Raw genomic sequence first — 26,001 nt, forward strand, 5'->3', positions numbered from 1 at the left:
GGGGAGACCATGCCTGAGTGTGGAGTCCTGCAGTGCCTTTTACAACCCCTCAGTGCTTTACAGGACGACAGTCTACAGAGCTCTCCCAGAGTTACAACAACTAAACGGAGGGTTTCCTACGTTTTTTGGTTTGGTAAGAGATGCCGTTTTGATTTCGCTTGAGATATTCTCACCATGAAGCTGTGAAATCAGAGCCTATGCATTTCAAGTGTCGGTAGCGTTCCCAACAAATGACATGTCTATATTAGGGAATGAATGGTCGGCACTCAAAAATGCGGTAAGATGTTTTGCTTTGAAGACTTCCTAAAAACACAGTGATTCTGAAGTCAAACTACCACTTTGTCCAGATGTGTCCTGTAAAGAAAAGGCACACAGCTCGTAGGCAGCGAAGTTAGCAGTTCTCGCACAAAGTGGCATATTCTCTAGGAATGTCTGAAAACAAGTCATGCTTTAATGTCTTTTTTTGGGCAGGTCGAGATGTTTGTGCAATGATGCTTGTACAGTTACAGGGTGACATATTAAAAATAAAACCTCTCTGAAAGCCCTGCCAAAACATTACTGCAATCTCACTTGGCCCAAGGCCTGAGTTTTCACAGTGGTCTGTCTGTTACTAATCAAAACCAACTGGAGGGAGTCTTTCCCAGCTTAAGGAGATAGAGTGTAAGGAAAAGAGAGAGAGAGAGAGAGAGAGAGAGAGAGAGGAGAGTGTGACTTGAGAAAGGGAGGGTGATTTGAGAGGAAGTTGTCTTAACTCTGTGAAGGAGGAGTAAGAAAGTAGGATAAACAGCTGAGACGATCTGGTTGGCGTGGAGAGCCTTGGAGGAGCTGTGAGAGAACCAGAGAGAAAGACAGTGATTAGGATGTGACTGAAATTCCCTGTCAATCCAGCCAGGAGGCGGAGAAGAGAAGAGGTGGGATTGGACGGAGGGAGAGGAGGAGAGTGAGAGAACCCCCTCCCCCCACTCCACCATTCCACCCCACCCATACTCCAGTCGTTCAGCGTCAGTGAAACCCCTAATGTGATCAAGATGGAAGCTCAAGCTATCTTTGGACTTTATACCGCGCACCGGATTTTCGGCTGGCTCCGGGGGCTCCCTGCTCTCTGCTCCCAAAAAGGGTAACGTCAGCGATGGATTTGATTTGAATCCGCAAACCCTGAGAGCATTCCTCGGGACCTGGAACTAGGACCGACATCTCAGGAAAAGGGGGATTCGTTCCTTGAGAAAGGCTTGTAGGATTGGATTTGTCTCTCCCCTGACTTGGATGGATGGCTAACTCTTCAACCCCATAGTGTTCATCCTGTGTTATCTTCTGTTATTCAGTCTTATGTTGCTACTGTGTGGGACTGTGACTGTACCCCTCTGTACTCTGGTGGAGTATTGACAGTGAAGTAACTCATCCAGGCATGTTGTGTGAAGTGGCACATGGATTACGCTAATTGAGTACATTTCACTTCTGTGTGAGAAGTTGTAAGAAGTACACAGTGCCCTCCCTAACTCAAGGGCCAGTTGACGTCAGAGGAGGAAGTCCCCCCGGGTCACCCTCCATCCAACAACAGTCCTGAGGATGCTTAAGGTATAGACTGACTAGAGTCTAGAGTCTGACTAGAATCTTGTTTTGAGACCTCCTCTGGCAGCTTTCCCCCTAATAGTAGCAGACACACACACACACACCTTTTCTACCGGTAATAGAATGCTCACAGCTCAAACGTCACTCCAAGTTCAAGGCAGTCAAAATGGTCAAAATGAACAGTCCCTGAAAAGAGATGATGATTAACATGGTAATCTGATGCTCCAGTTGTTGAGGCCAGAGGACAGATCTAGGAAGAGTTTCCCATTCAGTGCAGATGGTGGATGAGCGATATGATCTCCTAGCAACAGCCTTCACAGCCGTTCCATTACATCTGTCAGTGGGGGTCTTCAGAGAACCATTCAACGGCCGGCTGGCAATAATATACACAGATATTGGGTTGATTACAAATTTCACCCTATTCCCTATATAGTGCACTACCAGATCCCTATGGGCCCTGGTCAGAAGTAGTGCACTACCAGATCCCTATGGGCCCTGGTCAGAAGTAGTGCACTACCAGATCCCTATGGGCCCTGGCCAGAAGTAGTGCACTACCAGATCCCTATGGGCCCTGGTCAGAAGTAGTGCACTACCAGATCCCTATGGGCCCTGGTCAGAAGTAGTGCACTACATAGGAAATAGGATGTCAAACCGAAGTCTTTCAAAACCTTGTTGTCTCCAATATAAAGCAAAGACCATATTGTGACGTGATTTATGGAATATATGCTTCTTTAATTTTTTTAATGGGCAACTTCCTCAGCTTTTGATAGATTGACACAATGTTTTAAAGAATCCTCCATTGTAATCCTTCCTTCTTATCACTTCTGTCGTAATGGTGCCAATTACCTTTTTTCTTTAACAGAAATGGTTGCTTATGTTACTGTGCTGCTCTGTTTAAGCCATAGTGGAGGCTGTCTGTCTGTTTGTGTGCATGTCCCTGTCTGTTTCTCTCTCTCTCTCTGCCTGTCTGCCTTTCTGCCTGTCTCCTCCATCACTGAGGTACGACATAGGCCAACAACATTGTCCCATCAAAGTAAACAATTATTTAAGATTAGGGTTAAGGTTAAGATTTCAATAAAGTGGTTGAGTCGCTTGGCATTTTTCGAACCAAAAACTAAAACTGTGTTACGGACTTATTATTATGCTTATTATGTATGCCCTTCAGGCAGCCTCTTCCCCTCTGACATTCCCAGACAGTGAATGTGATTTATTATAATGCGTATTATGTAGGCCCTTCAGGCAGCCTCTTCCCCTCTGACATTCCCAGACAGTGAATGTGATTTATTATAATGCGTATTATGTAGGCCCTTCAGGCAGCCTCTTCCCCTCTGACATTCCCAGACAGTGAATGTGATTTATTATAATGCGTATTATGTAGGCCCTTCAGGCAGCCTCTTCCCCTCTGACATTCCCAGACAGTGAATGTGATTTATTATAATGCGTATTATGTAGGCCCTTCAGGCAGCCTCTTCCCCTCTGACATTCCCAGACAGTGAATGTGATTTATTATAATGCGTATTATGTAGGCCCTTCAGGCAGCCTCTTCCCCTCTGACATTCCCAGACAGTGAATGTGATTTATTATAATGCGTATTATGTATGCCCTTCAGGCAGCCTCTTCCCCTCTGACATTCCCAGACAGTGAATGTGATTTATTAAAATGCGTATTATGTAGGCCCTTCAGGCAGCCTCTTCCCCTCGGACATTCCCAGACAGTGAATGTGATTTATTATAATGCGTATTATGTATGCCCTTCAGGCAGCCTCTTCCCCTCTGACATTCCCAGACAGTGAATGTGATTTATTATAATGCGTATTATGTATGCCCTTCAGGCAGCCTCTTCCCCTCGGACATTCCCAGACAGTGAATGTGATTTATTATAATGCGTATTATGTATGCCCTTCAGGCAGCCTCTTCCCCTCGGACATTCCCAGACAGTGAATGTGATTTATTATAATGCGTATTATGTAGGCCCTTCAGGCAGCCTCTTCCCCTCGGACATTCCCAGACAGTGAATGTGGCTATCCAGAGGCTCGCAGAAGGAGACACACAAACACACACAGACACATTCACAAGCTGGATGGTGAGACACACTAATAGTTCTGTTATGAATGGGTTAGAGTCATGTGACGCACAGTGGTTTCTTGACGACCTCGTCCCTGATGTGGACAAATTGCCCCGGGGCGTTGTTGGTCCTCTTCTTTTGTCATACTCATTAAATCCTTGACTAGACTTCATGGTGGAAATCTTCTGCCAAAATGTATTTAGCCATAGGTGAAAGGGGTATGTATGGAGGCTTCCCAGCTCTTTAATGTGTACACATGTAGGATCTTAATCTGATCACCCTGTTCCAGGAGAACTGTCCTGCATTGCAGGAAATGTAAAACCTGTAGTGTATTTGAAGTTTTAAAAGGCTTCTGAAGTTTGTAATTTCCACTTTGAAATTTCGGACTTGATTTTCCCTTGTATCAAATGTATCAACCCCTTCCAAAAATATCAATAAATTATAAACCACATAATAGTTCACATTTCCTGTTGTTGCAGGATTATTTTCCTGATGTAACAAACTGTCTCAAATGAATATCCTACATCTGTACAGTAGTTGATAGGGACTGTCTCAGTGTAATGTGTGTCCAATGTTTACAGTTTGAACTCGGGTTCACTGTCTTGTCTGGGAATGTTGAAATTAGGATGAGAACCAACTCTCTTCTCTTAACCAGTCGCATGTAAAAAAAACATTATGGAAAAAGTCTCAGCACACTTCCAGCCAGATGCAAATGTCTTTTAATAATAGTGAGAAAATAAAAGCAAACCACTGTCTGAGAACTTGGTTTACCAGAAGTGGAAAGATGCTCTATACTGTCTCATAGTAGCCATTGCAGTTAACTATTCTGTTTTGTAATGTTAAAATCCTGTAAGGTTCAGGATTGTTCCATGTAGGCTTGACATGGGGTTCATAACTATAGCAGTAACCTGGGTTCATGTCAGCTTGGGTTCACAACTATAGCAATGACCAGGGTCCATGTCAGCATACACAGACAACTCAGTTTATAATATCGCAAAGAACACAAACAGAACATGATTGCAGTACTCTTATTAACCCCTCCTCCCTAAAGTTTGCTAACCCCATAACCTGAGTAACTCATAACCTGAGTAACTCAACCTGAGTAACTCATAACCTGAGTAACCCATAACCTGAGTAACCCATAACCTGAGTAACCCATAACCTGAGTATCCCATAACCTGAGTAACTCATAACCTGAGTAACTGATAACCTGAGTAACTCATGACCTAAGTAACTCAACCTGAGTAACTCATAACCTGAGTAACTCATAACCTGAGTAACCTATAACCTGAGTAACCCATATCCAGAGTAACCCATAACCTGAGTAACCCATAACCTGAGTAACTCATAACCTGAGTAACCTATAACCGGAGTTACTGATAACCTGAGTAACTGATTCCCGCCCACTCTCTTTCTCTCTTACAGGAAGCTCAATAGAACTGCACTCTCTGGTCCGCCATTTTGGTTCTACGTCTTTAAAGGGCTCTATGGTTAGCAGTGGGAGTCCGCCCACCATGCTTGTCGTCATACGGAAAAGAAGTTGGGAGGATCACGTGACTCACCGCTCCGGGTTACAGTACAGCTACGACGACCTGGACCTGGTCTGTTGCCATGGTGTCAGCGGCGACGGGCCTCGGCTGGCATCGGAGGGGTCCAAGCAGGGGCGCAGGGAACGATGTGCCTCCATGCCGGAGTGCTGTCACCGGCCACGCCCCGATGGCCTCAACAATGGGTCGGGTCACAAATTGGAGTTTGTGACCTCGGTCAACGTGGAGGACAATGGCGATCACTCTGAGCCGGGGCACGTGATGTCAGCAGGCGACTTTGATTCAACTGTTGTCCCTGTGTTCCAGGCTGAGCTGGTAGACGGCTCTGATGTGGCTGTTGATGATGATGACCTCACCAGGAGGCTGACAGAGTCTGAACCTGGAGGAATGCCGGACGCTGGTGTGGACTCAGTTGGCATCCAATCTCACTGTGACCTGGGCAATGGGATTCTTCAGCCAAAGCCAAACATCATCTGCACTGCAGACAGCGGTCATGAGGATGAGGATGACATTGAGGATGGCACCGATGATAACGAGCATCCCAACGTTGTTGACGACCGCGTTGCAATCATTGTTCAATCTGTCTCTGTTGACGAAGGACAAAGGGTCTCTATCTGTCCGGACAATGGATTTTCACTGGCCTTTTCTGTTGGTGAGAAAACTGGCAGGCATTCAGAACTCCTGGAGACAATGGCCGACCATACAGACGGTCAGGTTGGACTTCCAGAACCCTTAGTGGACACACAGACCCAGTCTCCTCATACTGAAGTTGAACCACGAGAGGACCTCTCCACCTTGGATGAAAGCAACATTACTGACCCGGGTAAAAGAACAGGAGTAATACAGCCAGCGGCCATTTTGGATTCCTCAAACAAACCAGAGTACAATAGTGATGTAATATCAGATGTTAACGTGGAGATCTTGGAGGCTTCTGTTGCAGACGTTATGGAGGGGGAAGCTATGGGGGTAGACGTTGAGAGTAAAGCCTTAGAATGGAAGGCGGAGGATAGTGTTGAAGGTGCTGACGGATTGAATGTTCAGAGGAAAATGTATGAAAGTGGTGATAAATTTACGAAGAATACGAGTGGCGGCTTGGGGTCCAAAGACTCAACGTGTTCTGAAGAACTAACCTCGGCTGTAACAGCCCAAGGACAGCACAGCGATGGTGGCTCAAAGCTGAACACCATCCATGAGATGAACCAATCTGAAGCAGAGGATGACTCAGTCCTACTGGGGAGACAGGGGGCTTCGGACATGGGTATATCCACCTCTCCAGCAGCCCGGCTGCCCAATATGGACACTCTCAGTCAACCAACGTGTCCTAAGGAGGCAAATGAGCCCTTGCTGGAGAGATGCCATGGAAACCAAGCCCCTGTTAAACAATTAGGTGAGTCACCTGTTTTAGAGGCAGCCGACGGTCCGAAAGAACAGGACAGGCCCGGTGATACACAAGCTGTAATACACGGTGATACACAAGCTGTAACGGAGGCGATTGAGGAAGTAACGCATCCAGGCAACCACGGCAACACTCACCTTGGCGACAAGGCTTCAGACGTGAAGCGAGAGGCCAGATGCGGGGATGACAAGGGGGAGGACCATGTGGTGAAACTTCGCACTAGAAAGGTAAGCTATAAATTCAGTTCTCCGTTGCATGGGGGTCAGGCTTTGCTGGTGTGTGTGTGTGTGTGTGTGTGTGTGTGTGTGTGTGTGTGTGTGTGTGTGTGTGTGTGTGTGTGTGTGTGTGTGTGTGTGTGTGTGTGTGTGTGTGTGTGTGTGTGTGTGTGTGTGGGTGTGTGTGTGTGGGTGTGTGTGTGTGTGTGGGTGGGTGGGTGGGTGGTGGAGGCGGGCGTCTGTGCGAGTGTGTCTGGAAGTGTCCGTGTGTACACACACTATGTTCCGTACTTTGCTGTTGTTTATGAGTGTGTGCTGAGTAGTACTGTAATCCCTTTCTTACTGTCAGTTATTGGGCGGTGGTGAACGTTAAGTCCAGCACACAAATCATTATGTCTCGCGCTGTGCCTGGCGTGCCTCTCGGAAAACAATGACTTCACTTTCACATGCTTACCCATCTGTGACTACATTTGGGGATCTGTAAAATGTTCGACACTTTCCCAATGTTCTGCTGCAAAACAAGTTCCTATAAGGGCATGGAAGTTGTGTGTGAGAGCATTGGAAACACATAGCCAGAGACGGAGTGGCCAAAGGGCAATTCTGGCAAATGCCAGATGGGCTGGTCCATCTTAAGCTCAGTGGATCTAAACATTTTTGGGCTAATATTTGGAAAGAAATGGTCTAGTGTGGTGACCTCAATGTCCGGGCCGATATCTGGTCCCAGTCCACCCCTGCACACAGCGCTGGGTGGCAGTAGCTACAGCAGCCAGAACAGCCTTAGCTTAGCATCCCTGAGGTGAAAGACTCAAACCGCGCTGAGCCAAATACCTCACACACTGTTTATACACCATTAACCTTAGTGCCTACTAGCCTGTCAAATACCTTGCACTGTTACACCATTATCCACGGTACTAGCTCGCCCTGTCAAATGCCAAATACCTTGCACTGTTTATACACCATTAGCCAAAGTGCTAGCCTGTCTGGAATCACCTAAGGCTGTTAGTACATAGTTAGCGGTAGTGCCAGCCTGATGGCAACAACCAAATATCAAATACCTGAGACTGTTTATCTCCTATTAACTGTAGTGCTAGCCCTTAGCGAACAACCACAACAGAACCTTATTTACAGTGTCGTTAGGCCTATTTACGAGTCTGCTTGTTTTTAAGTAGGCACATTGGAGAGGGACTCCGCCCAAGCACAGCACTCATGCCACGTACTAGGCTCCTTCCAGGCCATACTGTGAGCTCTTCCCTGTTGTGGTTGTCGCTCGCCTTGCCACAACGTCAAGCCATTTCACCGTACATATGGTGAAACACCTACGTAGTTAGCGGTCAGAGATGTGACATTTTCTAAACGGATGTAGTCCCTGATGGCCTCTAAAGAGAGAGAGGTTGATTGCCTTGTTGAATGAGTAATGGGTGTAGTCTTTAACTTTTCTCATCTAAACGATGATGCCCCATGCGTTGACACCGATGATGTCCTCCAGTGCAATCTGTAGACGGATAGTCAAAAGGCTGTGAAATTGCATAATGCCTCGAGGCTTGATGTGGCGTTGCTTCAACATAAATATCACATTTGCGTAGCATTTGTCAGTGCCAAAAACCATCCCTAAGCCTGTGGGATCACTGTCCTCAGAAAACATAGAAAACCCATGAAGCTCTTATTGTGGACATCTCCAGTTTCAATCTCCGACTGAAAATAATTCCACTGTGATCTAAAGGTGGGGAGTTTGCAAAGACAATCTATTTGTCATATGGGAAAGAGTTGTCTGACATTACCACAGCGTTTGAGTACTTTTGCGCTGCGTCCGGCCGATTTACTTATTAACAAATATGCACTGGAGTAGGTCAGTTAGAGAAGCTACAAGTCTGACTCAGGGTTTCCTCTCTCTCTCTCTCTCTCTCTCTCTCTCTCTCTCTCTCTCTCTCTCTCTCTCTCTCTCTCTCTCTCTCTCTCTCTCTCTCTCTCTCTCTCTCTCTCTCTCTCTCTCTCTCTCTCTCTCTCTCTCTCTCTCTCTCTCTCTCTCTCTCTCTCTCTCTCTCTCTCTCTCTCTCTCTCTCTCTCTCTCTCTCTCTCCGTCATCCTTCTCCAAGGCAATTGAGGCATATAACGGATCCAAAATATCAGTGTCCTATACACCCCCAGCGTATGAAGGAGAGATGGCTCAGATATGGATCATTGTACAAAGCTGCTTATTTGCTTCATCAACACAGCAACAACACAGAACCAGATACGGTCTCAAATATGGTTATTTTTAGACTTCTACATTTGGAGTACATAGGAGAGAGAGGGGGGAGGGGACTGAGAGAGAGAGAGAGAGAGAGAGAGAGAAATAACAAGAGAGAGAGAGAGAGAGAGAGAGAGAGAGAGAGAGAGAGAGAGAGAGAGAGAGAGAGAGAGAGAGAGAGAGAGAAAACAGAGGGGAAAGAGAAAGTTAAAAGGTAAAGATGCCACACCTCTTAATGCAGACAGACCACCTGAGGCCAGGGACAAGCGAGAGGTTTTAGGCAGTTCATACAGTATGGTGTTGTCTCCCATCTCAACAACAGGAAGTGTCTAACTGTGTAAGAGAGAGAAACCCCCGAAGACAACACTGTGAGGAAAACCAAAACCACTGGAATTGCCCCTTCAAATAACACATGTTGTTTTTTTACCCCATCATTGTTGCTGTTGTTGTTGTTGACTTCTGACCCAGCCGTCTATGTTCATTCAACAAACCTCCACAAAGAAACGCATTGTCACATTGGATTGCAGCGAGACGTCGGTGACGCACACAGCGAGCCCTTACATAGAGGAAAAAGTTAAGCATCATCATCATGCCATGAACATTTACATTACATAGGCTACATAGATAAGGTCTGTGTATCCAGTGAACATTTTGCAATAAGACAGAAGGACGCCCATCTCCTCACAAACACTTACATGCATGCACACACACACACACACACACACACACACACACACACACACACACACACACACACACACACACACACACACACACACACACACACACACACACACACACACACACACACACACACACACACACAAACACACATCTCATAAAATGGTTCCAGAGGTCTGTTTGTGCAAATTGTAACAGGGTTTCTTTGGAACTAATGATCCAGCCCTTATGATGTCATCCCAGCTCTTTCTGTAGATGGTCACAGAAAGCAGAAAGCCCCACCCAGAGAGGAGAAAGAGGAGAGATGGATGGAGGGAGGGAGAGAAGAGGGATGGAGGGAGAGAAAAGGAGGAGAGGAAGGATGGAGGATAGGGGAGGGGAGAGGGATAAAGTTGAGGGGGGATACAGACAGAGAGAGAGAGAGAGAGAGAGAGAGAGAGAGAGAGAGAGAGAGAGAGAGAGAGAGAGAGAGAGAGAGAGAGAGAGAGAGAGAGAGAGCGAGGGAGAGAGGAGAGGAAGAGAGGGAGAGAGAGAGAGCGAGGCAGGAGAAAACAAGGAGAAAAATCAAAAGAAGGGAAAAGAGAAAGATGCCACACGTCTTAATGCAGACAGACCACCTGAGGTCAGTGTAAGACCTGCTGTGACAGACAGACCACCTGAGGTCAGTGTAAGACCTGCTATGACAGACAGACCACCTGAGGTCAGTGTATGACCTGCTATGACAGACAGACCACCTGATAGGTCAGTATAAGACCTGCTATGACAGACAGACCACCGGATAGGTCAGTGTAAGACCTGCTGTGACAGACAGACCACCTGATAGGTCAGTATAAGACCTGCTATGACAGACAGGCCACCTGAGGTCAGTGTAAGACCTGCTATGACAGACAGACCACCTGATAGGTCAGTATAAGACCTGCTATGACAGACAGGTCACCTGAGGTCAGTATAAGACCTGCTATGACAGACAGACCACCTGAGGTCAGTGTAAGACCTGCTATGACAGACAGACCACCTGAGGTCAGTGTAAGACCTGCTATGACAGACAGACAACCTGATAGGTCAGTGTAAGACCTGCTATGACAGACAGACCACCTGACGTCAGTGTAAGACCTGCTATGACAGACAGGCCACCTGAGGTCAGTATAAGACCTGCTATGACAGACAGGCCACCTGATAGGTCAGTGTAAGACCTGCTATGACAGACAGACCACCTGATAGGTCAGTGTAAGACCTGCTATGACAGACAGACCACCTGATAGGTCAGTATAAGACCTGCTATGACAGACAGACCACCTGAGGTCAGTATAAGACCTGCTATGACAGACAGGCCACCTGAGGTCAGTGTAAGACCTGCTATGACAGACAGACCACCTGATAGGTCAGTATAAGACCTGCTATGACAGACAGACCACCTGATAGGTCAGTGTAAGACCTGCTATGACAGACAGACCACCTGATAGGTCAGTATAAGACCTGCTATGACAGACAGGCCACCTGAGGTCAGTGTAAGACCTGCTATGACAGACAGACCACCTGATAGGTCAGTATAAGACCTGCTATGACAGACAGGTCACCTGAGGTCAGTGTAAGACCTGCTATGACAGACAGACCACCTGAGGTCAGTGTACAACCTGCTATGACATACAGACCACCTGATAGGTCAGTATAAGACCTGCTATGACAGACAGACCACCTGATAGGTCAGTGTAAGACCTGCTATGACAGACAGGCCACCTGTTAGGTCAGTGTAAGACCTGCTATGACAGACAGACCACCTGATAGGTCAGTGTAAGACCTGCTATGACAGACAGACCACCTGAGGTCAGTGTACGACCTGCTATGACATACAGACCACCTGATAGGTCAGTATAAGACCTGCTATGACAGACAGGCCACCTGATAGGTCAGTATAAGACCTGCTATGGCAGACAGACCACCTGATACGTCAGTATAAGACCTGCTATGACAGACAGACCACCTGATAGTTCAGTGTAAGACCTGCTATGACAGACAGACCACCTGATAGGTCAGTATAAGACCTGCTATGACAGACAGGCCACCTGACAGGTCAGTATAAGACCTGCTATGACAGACAGGCCACCTGATAGGTCAGTGTAAGACCTGCTATGACAGACAGACCACCTGAGGTCAGTATAAGACCTGCAGGTTAACAGAGGAGAACAAAATAAGTGAGTGAAGAAGAAAGTGAAAGAGTGGTGGCAAGGAGAAGGGAGGAAAGACAACAGGAAGAGAGGGTAATAAAAAAAAGGATATAAAAATATATAATTGGAGAGGGGGGGGCTTTTTGGTGGAAAATGTAAGAAGAAAAAGGAGGGAATGGTGGAAGAGAACCAAAGAGAGAGAGAGAGACAAGGAGAGGGCAGGAGAGGTTGCCCAATTCATTTGAGTGCATCTGAGGATCCCATCCCAGGATTCTATCAAAGTCTTTCTGTGGTCTACAGGATATTGAATCAAAGCCTTAGTTGATATATATCTCTGGCATGCACTACATCAGACCTTTCTTGTCTCATTCACCAGGCCCCAATTCAATCAAACACACATAGGAGAACTGCTCAACGTAATGCTTTCAGAGGACTAAGAGAAAAAACGTAACTAAACAGTGAAGTCCCTGTCTGTGTTATGTATTAAATATTAGAGTTGACGTGAGGCAATAAATATACCTGCTCCCTTCCCTTAAAAAGAGAGCAAGAGAGGACATGACTAAAGATGAACAGGCTAATTAGATGATAGTCAGTTAGCTGCATCTAACCACAAAGTGGAAGGACCAACAGAAGAAAGAAAGAACCGAGGACTAGAGTATCCTTTAGCGGTTTATGCCCACTAAAGACACAACATAAATCTAGCATTATCACTGATGTTCTCCTTGAATCAAAAATAGTCAAATATAGAGCGGCAAGATGCCGGTTAAAAGAGTTGGGCCAGTAACAGAAAGATTGCTGGTTCAAATCCCGGAGTCGACTTGGTGAACAATCTGTCGATGTGCCCTTGAGCAAGGCACTTAAGCCTAATTTATCCTGTAAGTCGCTCTGTATAATAGCGTCTGCTAAATTATTAAAATGTAAATCAATGTTACCAGAAATTTTAAGTACAAATAATCTTTCCCTCCCTCTCTTCCTCTCTCTCTCTGTCTCTCTCTCCCTCCCTCCCTCCCTCCCTCCCTCCCTCCCTACCTCCCTCCCTCCCTCCCGTCCTCGCTACCTCCCACCTGTAGAGTTCTAGAGAGGAGCAGGAGCGTTCTCGTCTGGACTCCATGGTGTTACTGCTGATGAAGCTAGACCAACTGGACCAGGAGATCGACACGGCCCTCAGCGCCTCCTCCTCCTCCTCCACCTCCTCCATGGCCATCACCCCCACGCTCAGAAGACACCACCGACGGGTCAGTACCAGTACACAGAGACAACTTTTACCATTTACAATATTGTCTCTAATTCTAGACATTCAGTTACATAGCATTGTTTAAATATTCCCCATGTAATGTTAATGGGGAGCTAACATGGCCGCCATATAATGTTGAAGTGTCATGAAAATGCATCATAATGCAGAAACCTCAATGTCCCAACTCTCTAAATACATGGCTCTGTCAGTAACTAGCTAGACATTACAGGAGACAGTCAGTACCTAGCTAGCTTCAGGAGAACCTAATGCTAACATGGCTAGCTTCAAGAGAACCTAATACTAGTCTAGCTAGCTTCAGTACCTAATACTAACCTGGCTGGCTTCAGAAGAACCTAATACTAACCTGGCTAGCTTCAGGAGAACCTAATACTAACCTGGCTAGCTTCAGGACCTAATACTAACCTGGCTGGCTTCAGAAGAACCTAATACTAACCTGGCTAGCTTCAGAAGAACCTAATACTAACCTGGCTAGCTTCAGGAGAACCTAATACTAACCTGGCTAGCTTCAGGAGAACCTAATACTAACCTGGCTGGCTTCAGGAGAACCTAATACTAACCTGGCTAGCTTCAGGAGAACCTAATACTAACCTAGCTGGCTTCAGAAGAACCTAATACTAACCTGGCTAGCTTCAGGAGAACCTAATACTAACCTGGCTAGCTTCAGGAGAACCTAATACTAACCTGGCTAGCTTCAGGAGAACCTAATACTAACCTGGCTAGCTTCAGGAGAACCTAATACTAACCTGGCTAGCTTCAGGAGAACCTAATACTAACCTGGCTAGCTTCAGGAGAACCTAATACTAACCTGGCTAGCTTCAGGAGAACCTAATACTAACCTGGCTAGCTTCAGGAGAACCTAATACTAACCTGGCTAGCTTCAGGAGAACCTAATACTAACCTGGCTAGCTTCAAGAGAACCTAATACTAACCTGGCTAGCTTCAGGAGAACCTAATACTAACCTGGCTAGCTTCAGGAGAACCTAATACTAACCTGGCTAGCTTCAGGAGAACCTAATACTAACCTGGCAAGCTTCAGGAGAACCTAATACTAACCTGGCTAGCTTCAGGAGAACCTAATACTAACCTGGCTAGCTTTAGGATAACCTAATACTAACCTGGCTAGCTTCAGGATAATAAGTAATAGAAATAGCCATAAACTATTGCTCTAAAGTGTATCTCTAAACCAATCAATGTCCTTCCTCAGTTGCAGGAAGTGGATTTAGACTCAGTAAAGGCCGTTGGGACAGTGTCAAGCACTTCTCGGTCTGTGAATACTCCACAACAGCATCAAGTATCCACTACTCTGACCTCCGCTAGGCCGACTGCTGCTCCCGGGACCAAACCCAAGACTGGGGTAAATCAGTCAATCATTGTGACGCTTACGCCTTAACCCAGGCATCTGTCTCTTAATGGATCTCTGGTTTTGTCTAGCCTGAAATCTGTCTCTTAATGGATCTCTGGTTCATTCTAACCTGAAATCTGTCTCTTAATGAATCTCTGGTTCCACCTGTCTCTAATCTCTGGTTTTGTTCAGCCTGAAATCTGTCTCTTAATGGGTCGGCCGGCTGGTCGCTCAACTGAGCAGCTATAGCAGAAGGTACGGGGCATTTAACACCAGGCCAACTGTGTGATTAGGTTTAGACCCCATCGGAGAAGGGAGAGAAGGCTTATTGCCTTTCTTTACACACCTCAAGTCCCTCCAATCCCTCTGTCTGTGTCTGTTTACTATACAGTCCCTTGAGGAGTGTTTGCAGTGCACTTAGTGAGCTGGCAAGGCACAAGTCACGCACTAAAACCCAGAGAGGTTCTCACAGACAGATGGAGGGATGGACAGACAGCGAACACACATGCACGCGTACACACAGACACACACACACAATCACACACAGAGTGACTCTGACTGGTAGGAATGTGGCCCAGTCATTCCGAGGGCCTGGTTCCTTGGCAGACTGCTAAAGCCCGTAATTAGCAGGTTCCTGGGTCTTGAGCCGCCTCGCCCCAACAAAAGGGTCAGGGGGGGGGGGGGGGGGGGGGGGGGGGGCTGGGGTCGTGACAGGACAGACCAAGTGGGGCGAAGGGGGCCGAGGGAGGGGGTGGGACTTTGTTCAAGAGAGATTTACATCTTGACCTCTTCAGTCGCTCACTTAATGGCTTTTCTGTCTGACTGTGTTGTCTTTGTGTTTTTGGGACAAGCACACAATGAACACACAGGTGGGTTGACCATTTCTTGGACAAATCTTCTGAGACTGAATCACTTTATCCAGTGTTTGTTTTTGGCTGTTGTCTTGTGATTGAGGGGACGCTGAATTAGACACTGCTATTCTATTGACAAATTGCCACATAGAAAGACATACAACATTATGAGTTGTTAAAAAGAGATGATATCAAAGGTTATGCTCTTATCTGTTGTTTACAAAAGCACCGGAAGTTCTTTGGGGTTCCAGGGTTCACTTCCGCTCCTCTTCAAAAAACAGTTAAAAAGTTTATTTCAAAGGTTATGGTCTTTTAACAAGTAATTCAACACTTGAGAATGGAAGAAGGTCGTTATACAGAATCTATCGCTTAATCTCGTGAGTTATTTGTTATTTATCAGCAGAGAACTGTGCTATCCAGACAAAATACTAGATGGGTGATTGGCTTTGTATCTTTAAACAGGAAAAACTGATTTCTGTGTTATCTGTTGTCATTCCTCTTCCATATATAAAAAAACAAACGTCCTCTCACTGTCAACTGCGTTTATTTTCACCAACTTAACATAAGTTGAGTAAATATTTGGATGAATATAACAAGATTCAATAACTGAGACATAAACTGAACAAGTTCCACAGACATGTGACCAACAGATATGGAATAATGTGTCCCTGAACAAAGGGCGGGTCACAATCAAAGGTAACAGTCAGTATCTAGTGTGGCCACCAGCTGCATTAAGTACTCCAGTACATCTTCTCGTGGACTGCACCAGATTTGCCAGTTCTTGCTGTGAGATGTTACCCCACTCTTCCACCAAGGCACCTGCAACTTCCCATACATTTCTGGGGGGAATGGCCCTAGCCTTCACCCTCCGATCCAACAGGTACCAGACGTGCTTAATGGGATTGAGATCCGGGCTCTTCGCTGGCCATGGCAGAACACTGACAATCCTGTCTTGCAGGAAATCACGCACAGAACAAGCAGTATGGCTGGTGGCATTGTCATGCTGGAGGGTCATGTCAGGATGAGCCTGCAGGAAGGGTACCACATGAGGGAGGAGGATGTCTTCCCTGTAACACACAGCATTGAGTTTGCCTGCAATGAAAACAAGCTCAGTCCGATGATGCTGTGACACACCGCCCCAGACCATGATGGACCCTCCACCTCCAATTCGATCCCGCTCCAGAGTACAGGCTTCGGTGTAACGCTCATTCCTTCGACGATAAACCCGAATCCGACCATCACCCCTGGTGAGACAAAACCGCGACTCGTCAGTGAAGAGTACTTTTTGCCAATCCCGTCTGGTCCAGCGACGGTGGGTTTGTGCCCATAGGCAACATTGTTGCCAGTGATGTCTGGTGAAGACCTGCCTTACAACAGGCCTACAAGCCCTCAGTCCAGCCTCTCACAGCCTATTGTGGACAGTCTGAGCACTGATGGAGGGATTGTGCATTCCTGGTGTAACTCAAGCAGTTGTTGTTGCCATCCTGCACCTGTCCCGCAGGTGTGATGTTCAGATGTACCGATCCTGTACAGGTGTTGTTACATGTGGTCTGCCACTGCGAGGATGCTCAGCTGTCCATCCTGTCTCCCTGTAGCGCTGTCTTAGGCGTCTCACAGTACGGACATTGCAATTTATTGCCCTGGCCACATCTGCAGTCCTCATGCCTCCTTGCAGCAAGCCTAAGGCACGTTCACGCAGATGAGCAGGGACCCTGGGCATTTTTCTTTTGGTGTTTTTCAGAGTCAGTAGAAAGGCCTCTTTAGTGTCCTAAGTTTTCATAACTGTGACCTTAATTGCCTACCGTCTGTAAGCTGTTAGTGACGTTCCACAGGTGGATGTTCATTAATTGTTTATGGTTCATTGAACAAGCATGGGAAACAGTATTCAAACCCTTTACAATGAAGATCTGTGAAGTTATTTGGATTGTTACGAATTATCTTTGTAAGACAGGGTCCTGAAAAAGGGACGTTTCTTTTTTCTCCTGGTTAATGTGTTATATATGTCAAAACCTGAAGAAGAGTTTCAGATAAAAAAGGTTGGTTTTTATTTTATTATTTTTTACATGCATTTCACATTCATCCTCTATCATACAGTGTTGGTTTACAGACCAAAGGTTGAGATGAGAAGTTTATAGTTTTATTCTTAGACATATGTCTTCGTGCTCTTTAGTGATGTTGTAACTGCAGACCTGTTCCAGGCCTTATAGACAGACTTCCACGAGCTGAAGAGACAAGCTGAAGAGACGAACTGAAAAGACGAGCTGAAGAGACGAGCTGAAGAGATGAGCTAAAGAGACAAACTAAAGAGACGAGCTGAAGAGACGAGCTGAAGAGACGAGCTGAAGAGACGAGCTGAAGAGACGAGCTGAAGAGACGAGCTGAAGAGACGAGCTGAAGAGACGAGCTGAAGAGACGAGCTGAAGAGACGAGCTGAAGAGACGAATTGAAGAGACGAGCTAAAGTGACAAGCTAAAGAGACGAACTCAAGAGACAAACTAAATAGATGTGCTAAAGTAAACAGAGATCTCACTGTGCCTAATAGACGTTGGAGAAGGACTTAGTCAGAGGAAACAGAGAGCATCTGTGTGTGTGTGTGTTTGCGTGCGTGCGTGCATGCATCTGACTGACTGACTGACTGACTGACTGACTGACTGACTGTGTGTGTGTGTGTGTGTGTGTGTGTGTGTGTGTGTGTGTGTGTGTGTGTGTGTGTGTGTGCGTGCGTGCGTGCGTGCGTGCGTGCGTGCGTGCGTGCGTGCGTGCAGGTGTGCGTGCGTGCAGGTGTGCGTGCGTGCGTGCGTGCGTGCGTGCGTGCGTGCGTGCGTGCGTGTGTGTGAAGGTGTGCGTGTGTGTGTGATTCTGGGCACCTCTACAGTGGAGATCCCATGGAGTCAGAGAGTGATGGATTGAAGTGAAGAGGTGATGACTGTCTGAAGAGGTTGTGAGTGGTTAAGAGGATAGGGGTCTATTCAGGAACTGGAGTGGTGAGATGCCCACTCAATCAACTCTGATAGGACAAGGAGACGCTGGACAGACAGCTGGCCCTTTGAATGAAGGAAAGGTATAGGTCGTCACAAGATGGCAAAGCTGCAAAGTCAAAATGGTGAAGGAGCACTGAGTTCCCCTGATTTCCATCACCCCCCTCTCTTGATATTGGGAGTCTCCAGATGCAATGGCATATGGGTAGGGTGTCATTAGCGGAACATTCCACCCCGATCGATTCCGGGGGGATGACTGACTGAGACATTTGATTAGTCCGTTGTGGGAGGTATTCCTGTGGGAAAGGCCTGATGGGATTCCCACAGTTTGAGAATTCCCAAAACGGAAATGGATGCTCCTTCTCCCTGGTTCCCACAGAGGCTGTGTATGTGTGATGATCCCCCTCTAATAAAAGAAGATAACCTCACCCCTCCTCCAGATCCTCCCCCTCCATCTTACCTTCCTACTGTACTTACTGGAGGAGCAAGGGATAGTCAGGAGGGCAATCCTCTCTTAATAATTTAACAACGGGGAGAGGGAGAGCAAAAATAGAAAGAAAGAAAGAAAGAAAGAAAGAAAGAAAGAAAGAAAGAAAGAAAGAAAGAAAGAAAGAAAGAAAGAAAGAAAGAAAGAAAGAAAGAAAGAAAGAAAGAAGAAAGAAAGAAAGAAAGAAAGAAAGAAAGAGTATGGGGCCTGGTCCAAAGTACAGGGAATTTAAATTTGTATTTTATTTCACCTTTATTCAACTAGGCAGGTCAGTTAAGAACAAATTCTTATTTACAATGACGGCCTGCCGGGGAACAGTGGGTTAAAAGGATCTCTACAGATCGGTGTCCCACCCTCGGGACGGTTGAGCTAATGTGCGCTAATGTGATTAGCATGACGTTGTAAGTAACAAGAACCAGGACATAGACATATCTGATATGGGCAGAAAGCTTACATTCTTATTAATCTAACTGCACTGTCCAATTTACAGTAGCTATTACAGTGAAATAATACAATGCTGTTGTTTGAGGAGAGTGCACAGTTATGAACTTGAAAAGTAATTAATAAACCAATTAGGCACATTTGGGCAGTCTTGATACAACATTTTGAACAGAAATGCAATGGTTATTTTGAAAAAAAATGGGGCGGATTAACTGCTTTGTTCAAGAGCAGAACAACAGATTTTTACCTGGTCATCTCAGGGATTAAATCCATCAACCTTTAGGTTACTGACCCAACATTCTAACCACTAGGCTACCTGCCGCCCTAAGGGTGCCATTTGGTACGCCCTTAGAGGGAGAGCGATAGAGAGATAGAGAGGGGGTGCATGAGAGTGATAGAGACAGACTGACTCATTTATCAAGTGGCAGGCCTAATCACTCATTCCTGTCTCGTCATATCCACACAAACGGCAGGAACGTGAGCGACCCCTCGTAACGAAGATGTCCCGCCACTCGAGGGGTGTAGGCCCAAGGAATTCTAATGGAAAATAGGTCACCATCTAGGTCTGAGATGGGACGAGAAGAAAGGGAGAAATGTGCAGAGAAAGGGAAAAGAGAGATCAAAGGTCTGGCTAACGTAATTAAATAACAACAGAGGAGGAGATCCTGCTACTGATCCTGGTCAGGCTCGTGTTGGATTCAAAAGTGAACCCTCAGCACGTGGCTAACGTCTGCACTGAAGTGGGTTATGAACTAGGACTGCTAACACGCTGGATAGCTAAACTTAGTTTTTAGCATATTACCACAGTGGCTAAGTAAATAAAACATATATTTATTAGCATGCTAACACACTGAATAGCTAAACAAAGTTGCTAGCATGCTAAGGCTCAAGCAGGCTAATCAAAATATCTATCTATTTGCATGCTCACATGACTTGCTAACCAAAGCATCGATATCAATGGACACGAGTTGCTCACAGTCGCGTTCAGTAGACCTAGGGTGTGCACTGCAGACATTCATCTCCAACACGTAGGCTTAGCATGCTAGCTAAACAAAGTTGCTAGCATGCTAAGGCTCAAGCAGGCTAATCAAAATATCTATCTATTTGCATGCTCACATGCCAGCTAAGTTAAACGAAACAGCTATTTATTAGCATGCTAACGCGCTGACTTGCTAACCAAAGCATCGATATCAATGGACACGAGTTGCTCACAGTCGCGTTCAGTAGGCCTAGGGTGTGCACTGCAGACATTAATCTCTAACACGTAGGCTTCCGAAAGTTATAGCATGTCTGTTCATTGTATTTCATATCGAACATGTCTCTTTCCAAAAGTTATAGCATGTCTGTTCATTGTATTTCATATCGAACATGTCTCTTTCCAAAAGTTATAGCATGTCTGTTCATTGTATTTCATGTCTGCAAAGTTCAGTACCAAACTGAACACAACCCACAATTCACGCTAATTTAATTAGAGCATCCGATTGGATTATAGACAGGAAATGAATGAGGGGGAGGTCTATAATGGACAGTTTATGAGCAGTATTTTCAACATGTAGACAGATATTCCATTGATGCAGCATTTGTTTCTAGGACATGACAATGGAGCAAATGGCTACTCTCATAGCAGGCTGAAGTCCACAACAGCGAGACTCCCTCCTTATCTTGTTGATGGCGGTGGTCTGCACTGTGTGTGTGTGTGTGTGTGTGTGTGTGTGTGTGTGTGTGTGTGTGTGTGTGTGTGTGTGTGTGTGTGTGTGTGTGTGTGTGTGTGTGTGTGTGTGTGTCTTACCAGGTAAATACAAGGGAGATTGGTCACTGTGCTAAATGCCCCCTCTCTCACACACGAACACGCACGCACACACACACACACACACACACACACTGTCTATACTGTTATACCTTCCCAGTCTGTCTCCATGGTTTGACTTTTGGGTGGAGATAAGACTAAACTCCATCTTTAAAAACAAACATTTTTGATAAACGAAAATGCATTCTAAGTAAGCAGTGATAACCTTCACCACCCCACAGCCTTCATCAAGCATGCCAAAATGGTGTTCTCTCATGACAACTGGTGTTTATGTAACAGTGATAAAGTCCTAGAATCCTGACATTCGGCTTCGGCGTGTTGTTTTGAATGGACACTGACTAAGGTACTGTATTTGTCACAATGTACGAATTGTAGTGGCATTCCCTCTTGGTGTCCAGTGACAGTGCCATAGCGAGTGGCTATTCTTGGCTACGCTGTATTGTCGTTGGGGTTCTGTGTGCGGTGTATTCTGACCTAGCAGGTGGTTTTCATTCTTGTGTGTTGTTTGTGGGGCTGTAGTTGTGGTGGTGGCTGGTGCACCATAGCAGGTGTCTTTCTCTCGGCAGTAAAGTTTGTTATTGTTTGGTCTCATGCTCGTGGTTGCCGTGGCAGGTTGCTGACTTTGCGTTGTAGCGGGAGCTATTTAAACGGAGGTGTTAAATTGTAGCGGATAGGCAATGGGATTAAGGTAAATTAAGTTAAATTGGGATGTGATTGTTTGTCATCATGAGGTATGTGGGGGGCTCTGTGGTGATTTGCCTTATGTCTTATTTGTTAAATTGTCTTATCTTTTGGTCATGTAACGTGAAATTGTCAATTTTCTAAGATCATATATGATTTGATATAAAATATGGCTGATGCGGTGTGTCATAGTGGCTTCCCAGTCTTTTGTTGTGTGGTGCGTTTTAACATGGTGCTATTCTTAGGGGGTTTGTGACAGCAGTAGAGGATGTCACATGTCAGGGCAGGGGCCCCTTAAATGGTACAGTCGAAAACAACATATCAATCACTCTCTGGGAGAAGAGTTCCCCAACAGCACAGGGCCGCCAAAAAACAGACCTTCTGTTACACAACAGATAGGCTATGTCCCAAATGGCTCCATTTATCCTACTGTATATAGTGCACTACTTTTGACCAGAGCCCTATGGTGCAGCATGCATAGACATCCCTCAACCGTCTGTTAAATGTAGCACCCCAGATTCTAACATAGATGTACGTGTTATGTATACTAACTCTGACCTATACAAACTCTGACTTATAGTAACTCTGACCTATACATTGGGGGATGGTGGCTTGGGGGGGACTGTGGGGGTGGGGAGTGGAGGGAGAGGTTTTTTCAGGGGGGGGGGGGGGGTTGTAGGGGGGTCTCAGATGGTTGAGGGGCAGCTCTTGGGAACTGTGGGGGGATCTCGGATGGTTGAGGGGCAGCTCTTGGGAACTGTGGGGGGATCTCGGATGGTTGAGGGGCAGCTCTTGGGAACTGTGGAGGGATCTCGGATGGTTGAGGGGCAGCTCTTGGGAACTGTGGAGGGATCTCGGATGGTTGAGGGGCAGCTCTTGGGAACTGTGGGGGGATCTCGGATGGTTGAGGGGCAGCTCTTGGGAACTGTGGAGGGATCTCGGATGGTTGAGGGGCAGCTCTTGGGAACTGTGGAGGGATCTCGGATGGTTGAGGGGCAGCTCTTGGGAACTGTGGAGGGATCTCGGATGGTTGAGGGGCAGCTCTTGGGAACTGTGGAGGGATCTCGGATGGTTGAGGGGCAGCTCTTGGGAACTGTGGAGGGATCTCGGATGGTTGAGGGGCAGCTCTTGGGAACTGTGGAGGGATCTCGGATGGTTGAGGGGCAGCTCTTGGGAACTGTGGGGGGATCTCGGATGGTTGAGGGGCAGCTCTTGGGAACTGTGGGGGGGATCTTGGATGGTTGGTGGCCTGGCGGTTGGGAGTTTGGGCAGATAGGGGCGCTTGACCCAGGTTGCTCCAGTGGGTCGCTCTGGATGGGAGTGTCTGCTAGATGACTGAATGTAAATGTAAATGTTGAGCGGCTTCAATGCAGGTATATTGTATGTTTTAATATTAAATAAAAATAAATAAAGAATCAGACCTATACAAACTCTGGCAGCTCCATCGCCCCTCAACATTCCATAACCATCCCATAACCATCCAACCTCTTGGCATTTGTTCTGTCTTCCATCTCCCTGGCAACCATGCTCAAAACAAACCATCTGTCATATCTCGCCGCTGTTCGGTCGCTGTTTGACAGTGCGTGATGTAATGCTGTAATTAGGTGTTGGAATTCCAAGTGTCCCAGTGGTCTTGTACCTGTTAGGTCCAAAGGGTTATGCAAGAAAAAAGTGAATTTAGATGCTTGTAGATGGACACAAGAGGAACTACTTTTTGATTTATCGCCTGTTGGGTTAGTTATGCATGTGTTTATTTATCTTGTGTGGATGTGGACAATAGCTGTGCTGAGGCGTCTGTGATAAGGCCACAGGCTGTAGCTGTCGCTTGTCCTTCCTCTCTCTCTCTGTCTTGTCCTGTTTGGCAAGTGGCCACCAACACACAGTCCCCAAACATCCTTTATCCACAACCAGAAACCACACCTTCGCTTTCCAATGGGCCAATATAGAGCTGGATCTCATTCTCTCTCTCTCTCTCTCTCTCTCTCTCACACACACATTCTCTCGTATACCATGTTTTTCTCCATCTCTGACAATATTACTCCCTCCCTCTTTCTCTCTATCTATTTCCCTCCCTCTCCCTCACATCCATTCTTCTACATGCTAATAATATCTATAACTTAGCATACGGGCCTACAATGGCTTACCTTCACATTCCTCTGTTGCTCTACAGACAAAAGTTGAATTAAAGTCCGTCAACAGCATGGTGGGAAACCAGCAGTATTTCAATGTCACATGGGGGTGGCTCTGTGGGTATACTGTCCGGTCATGGCCGAGTTAGTCGGCTTTCTGCTGTGTTGTTGTCCCTGACCCTGACTGAGGCCAATCTGCGCTGAACACACAGCTGCAGGAGCACAAACAGAGGCCTGAACACACAGCTGCAGGAGCACAAACAGAGGCCTGCCTCAGCCTCTCTCAGCCTCTCAGACCCTCAGCCCCTCTCAGCCTCTCAGCCCCTCTCAGCCTCTCAGCCCATCAGCCTCTCAGCCCCTCAGCCCCTCAGCCTCTCAGCCCCTCAGCCTCTCAGCCTCTCAGCCTCTCAGCCGCTCAGTCTCTCAGCCACGGTCAAACAGGAGAGGGAAAGAAATGAGGAGAGAAAAAAAGATTGTTTTTGGAACAGGATGTGGAAAAAATTAACTTCTTCTTGACCTCTGTACGGAAATCTCTTATTTCCTGCCGATTCAAGGTTCCGTGGATTGCATTAGGTATTCCAAAAACTGGGCAGAACATAGAGGGGTTTTTCTCAGTCGGTGGGAGACAGGCCTTTTAATTAACAAGACATGGAAGAAGAAGAAATAAATAATACTGAAATGTGAAATTGTTTTGTAAAACGTTGCCACGTTAATCCTAACTGATGCAGAATGATCTGTCTCGTTGTAAACTTCAAGGAAATTATTCAGTCCACCTACTGGACTGCGTGTCCCTACATCTTCTAACTTTGAGCCACCAGAAAGACAGAAATACAATGGCAAGTTGAAGACCCCCAATCCGCTGGGCCCATAATACCATCCTGTTCAGTGATGTAGTGGTAAAACATAATTGGTGGGTAAACGCTAATCACTGTTCGTGGTAAAGTACCGCTCCATATACTGGTGGGTAAATGCTTGCAGAAAATAAAAAAGGTGAGTAATGGGCATTTACGTGCATTCACCATCCACCATACCACTGGTCCTGTAGTGTTATGACTGGATCTGTAGTGTTATGACTTGATCTGTAGTGTTATGACTGGATCTGTAGTGTTATGACTGGATCTGTAGTGTTATGACTGGATCTGTAGTGTTATGACTGGATCTGTTGTGTTATGACTGGATCTGTAGTGTTATGACTGGATCTGTAGTGTTATGACTGGATATGTAGTGTTATGACTGGATCTGTAATGTTATGACTGGATCTGTAATGTTATGACTGGATCTGTAGTGTTATGACTGGATCTGTAGTGTTATGACTGGATATGTAGTGTTATGACTGGATATGTAGTGTTATGACTGGATCTGTAGTGTTATGACTGGATATGTAGTGTTATGACTGGATCTGTAGTGTTATGACTGGATATGTAGTGTTATGACTGGATATGTAGTGTTATGACTGGATATGTAGTGTTATGACTGGATATGTAGTGTTATGACTGGATATGTAGTGTTATGACTGGATCTGTAGTGTTATGACTGGATATGTAGTGTTATGACTGGATCTGTAGTGTTATGACTGGATATGTAGTGTTATGACTAGATCTTATATAACTAACATTCACCACCATTTAATCCAAGGTGTGCATAGTATCTTACATACCATCTCCTGTTCCATATCAGCTCTGTCTGATGTTTAAACTAACAGTAATATCATGATGTCTTGCATATTAGTTGCTGAGGGAGAGATTTATAGTGTTAATAGTGCTTGTGAGTGTGTGTGTGTGTGTGCATGTTTGTGCATGTGTTATTATTATTTTTATTATTATTATTGTTATTATTATTACTGTTATTAATGTTGTTATTTTTATCACTGTTATTATTATTATTGTTATTATTATTATTATTGCTGGTTAGTACATCAAAAGGATGCACACACACACACACACACACACACACACACACACACACAAACAAACACACACATAGTTGTGTGATGATGTTATAGATGTTAAATCTTCTATATGACAGGTAAACTGAGGCATCTAGAAACCCCCTCCAGCCCGAATGAACGTCTGTAAATCATGCAACAAACAAACACACATGAAGCGGAGCAGAGCAGCGACACACAACAGGCACGCATCGTAAACCAGGTGTGATGCAGCCAGCGGC

General features: G+C 45.9%; 1 protein-coding gene across 1 annotated transcript; it reads left to right on the forward strand.

The window, feature by feature from the left end:
* The first annotated feature begins 1,041 nt into the window (after positions 1–1,041).
* LOC120035696 lies at positions 1,042–24,293 on the forward strand. Its single transcript, XM_038982260.1, has 4 exons — positions 1,042–1,575; positions 5,059–6,803; positions 12,935–13,099; positions 24,048–24,293. Exons 2-4 carry the CDS (start codon positions 5,121–5,123, stop codon positions 24,291–24,293), a joined length of 2,094 nt encoding a protein of 697 aa, XP_038838188.1. The 5' UTR covers positions 1,042–1,575; positions 5,059–5,120.
* Positions 24,294–26,001: the final 1,708 nt, after the last annotated feature.

Source organism: Salvelinus namaycush, unplaced genomic scaffold (genome assembly GCF_016432855.1).
Source record: "Salvelinus namaycush isolate Seneca unplaced genomic scaffold, SaNama_1.0 Scaffold1099, whole genome shotgun sequence".
Taxonomy (NCBI): Eukaryota; Metazoa; Chordata; class Actinopteri; order Salmoniformes; family Salmonidae; genus Salvelinus; species Salvelinus namaycush.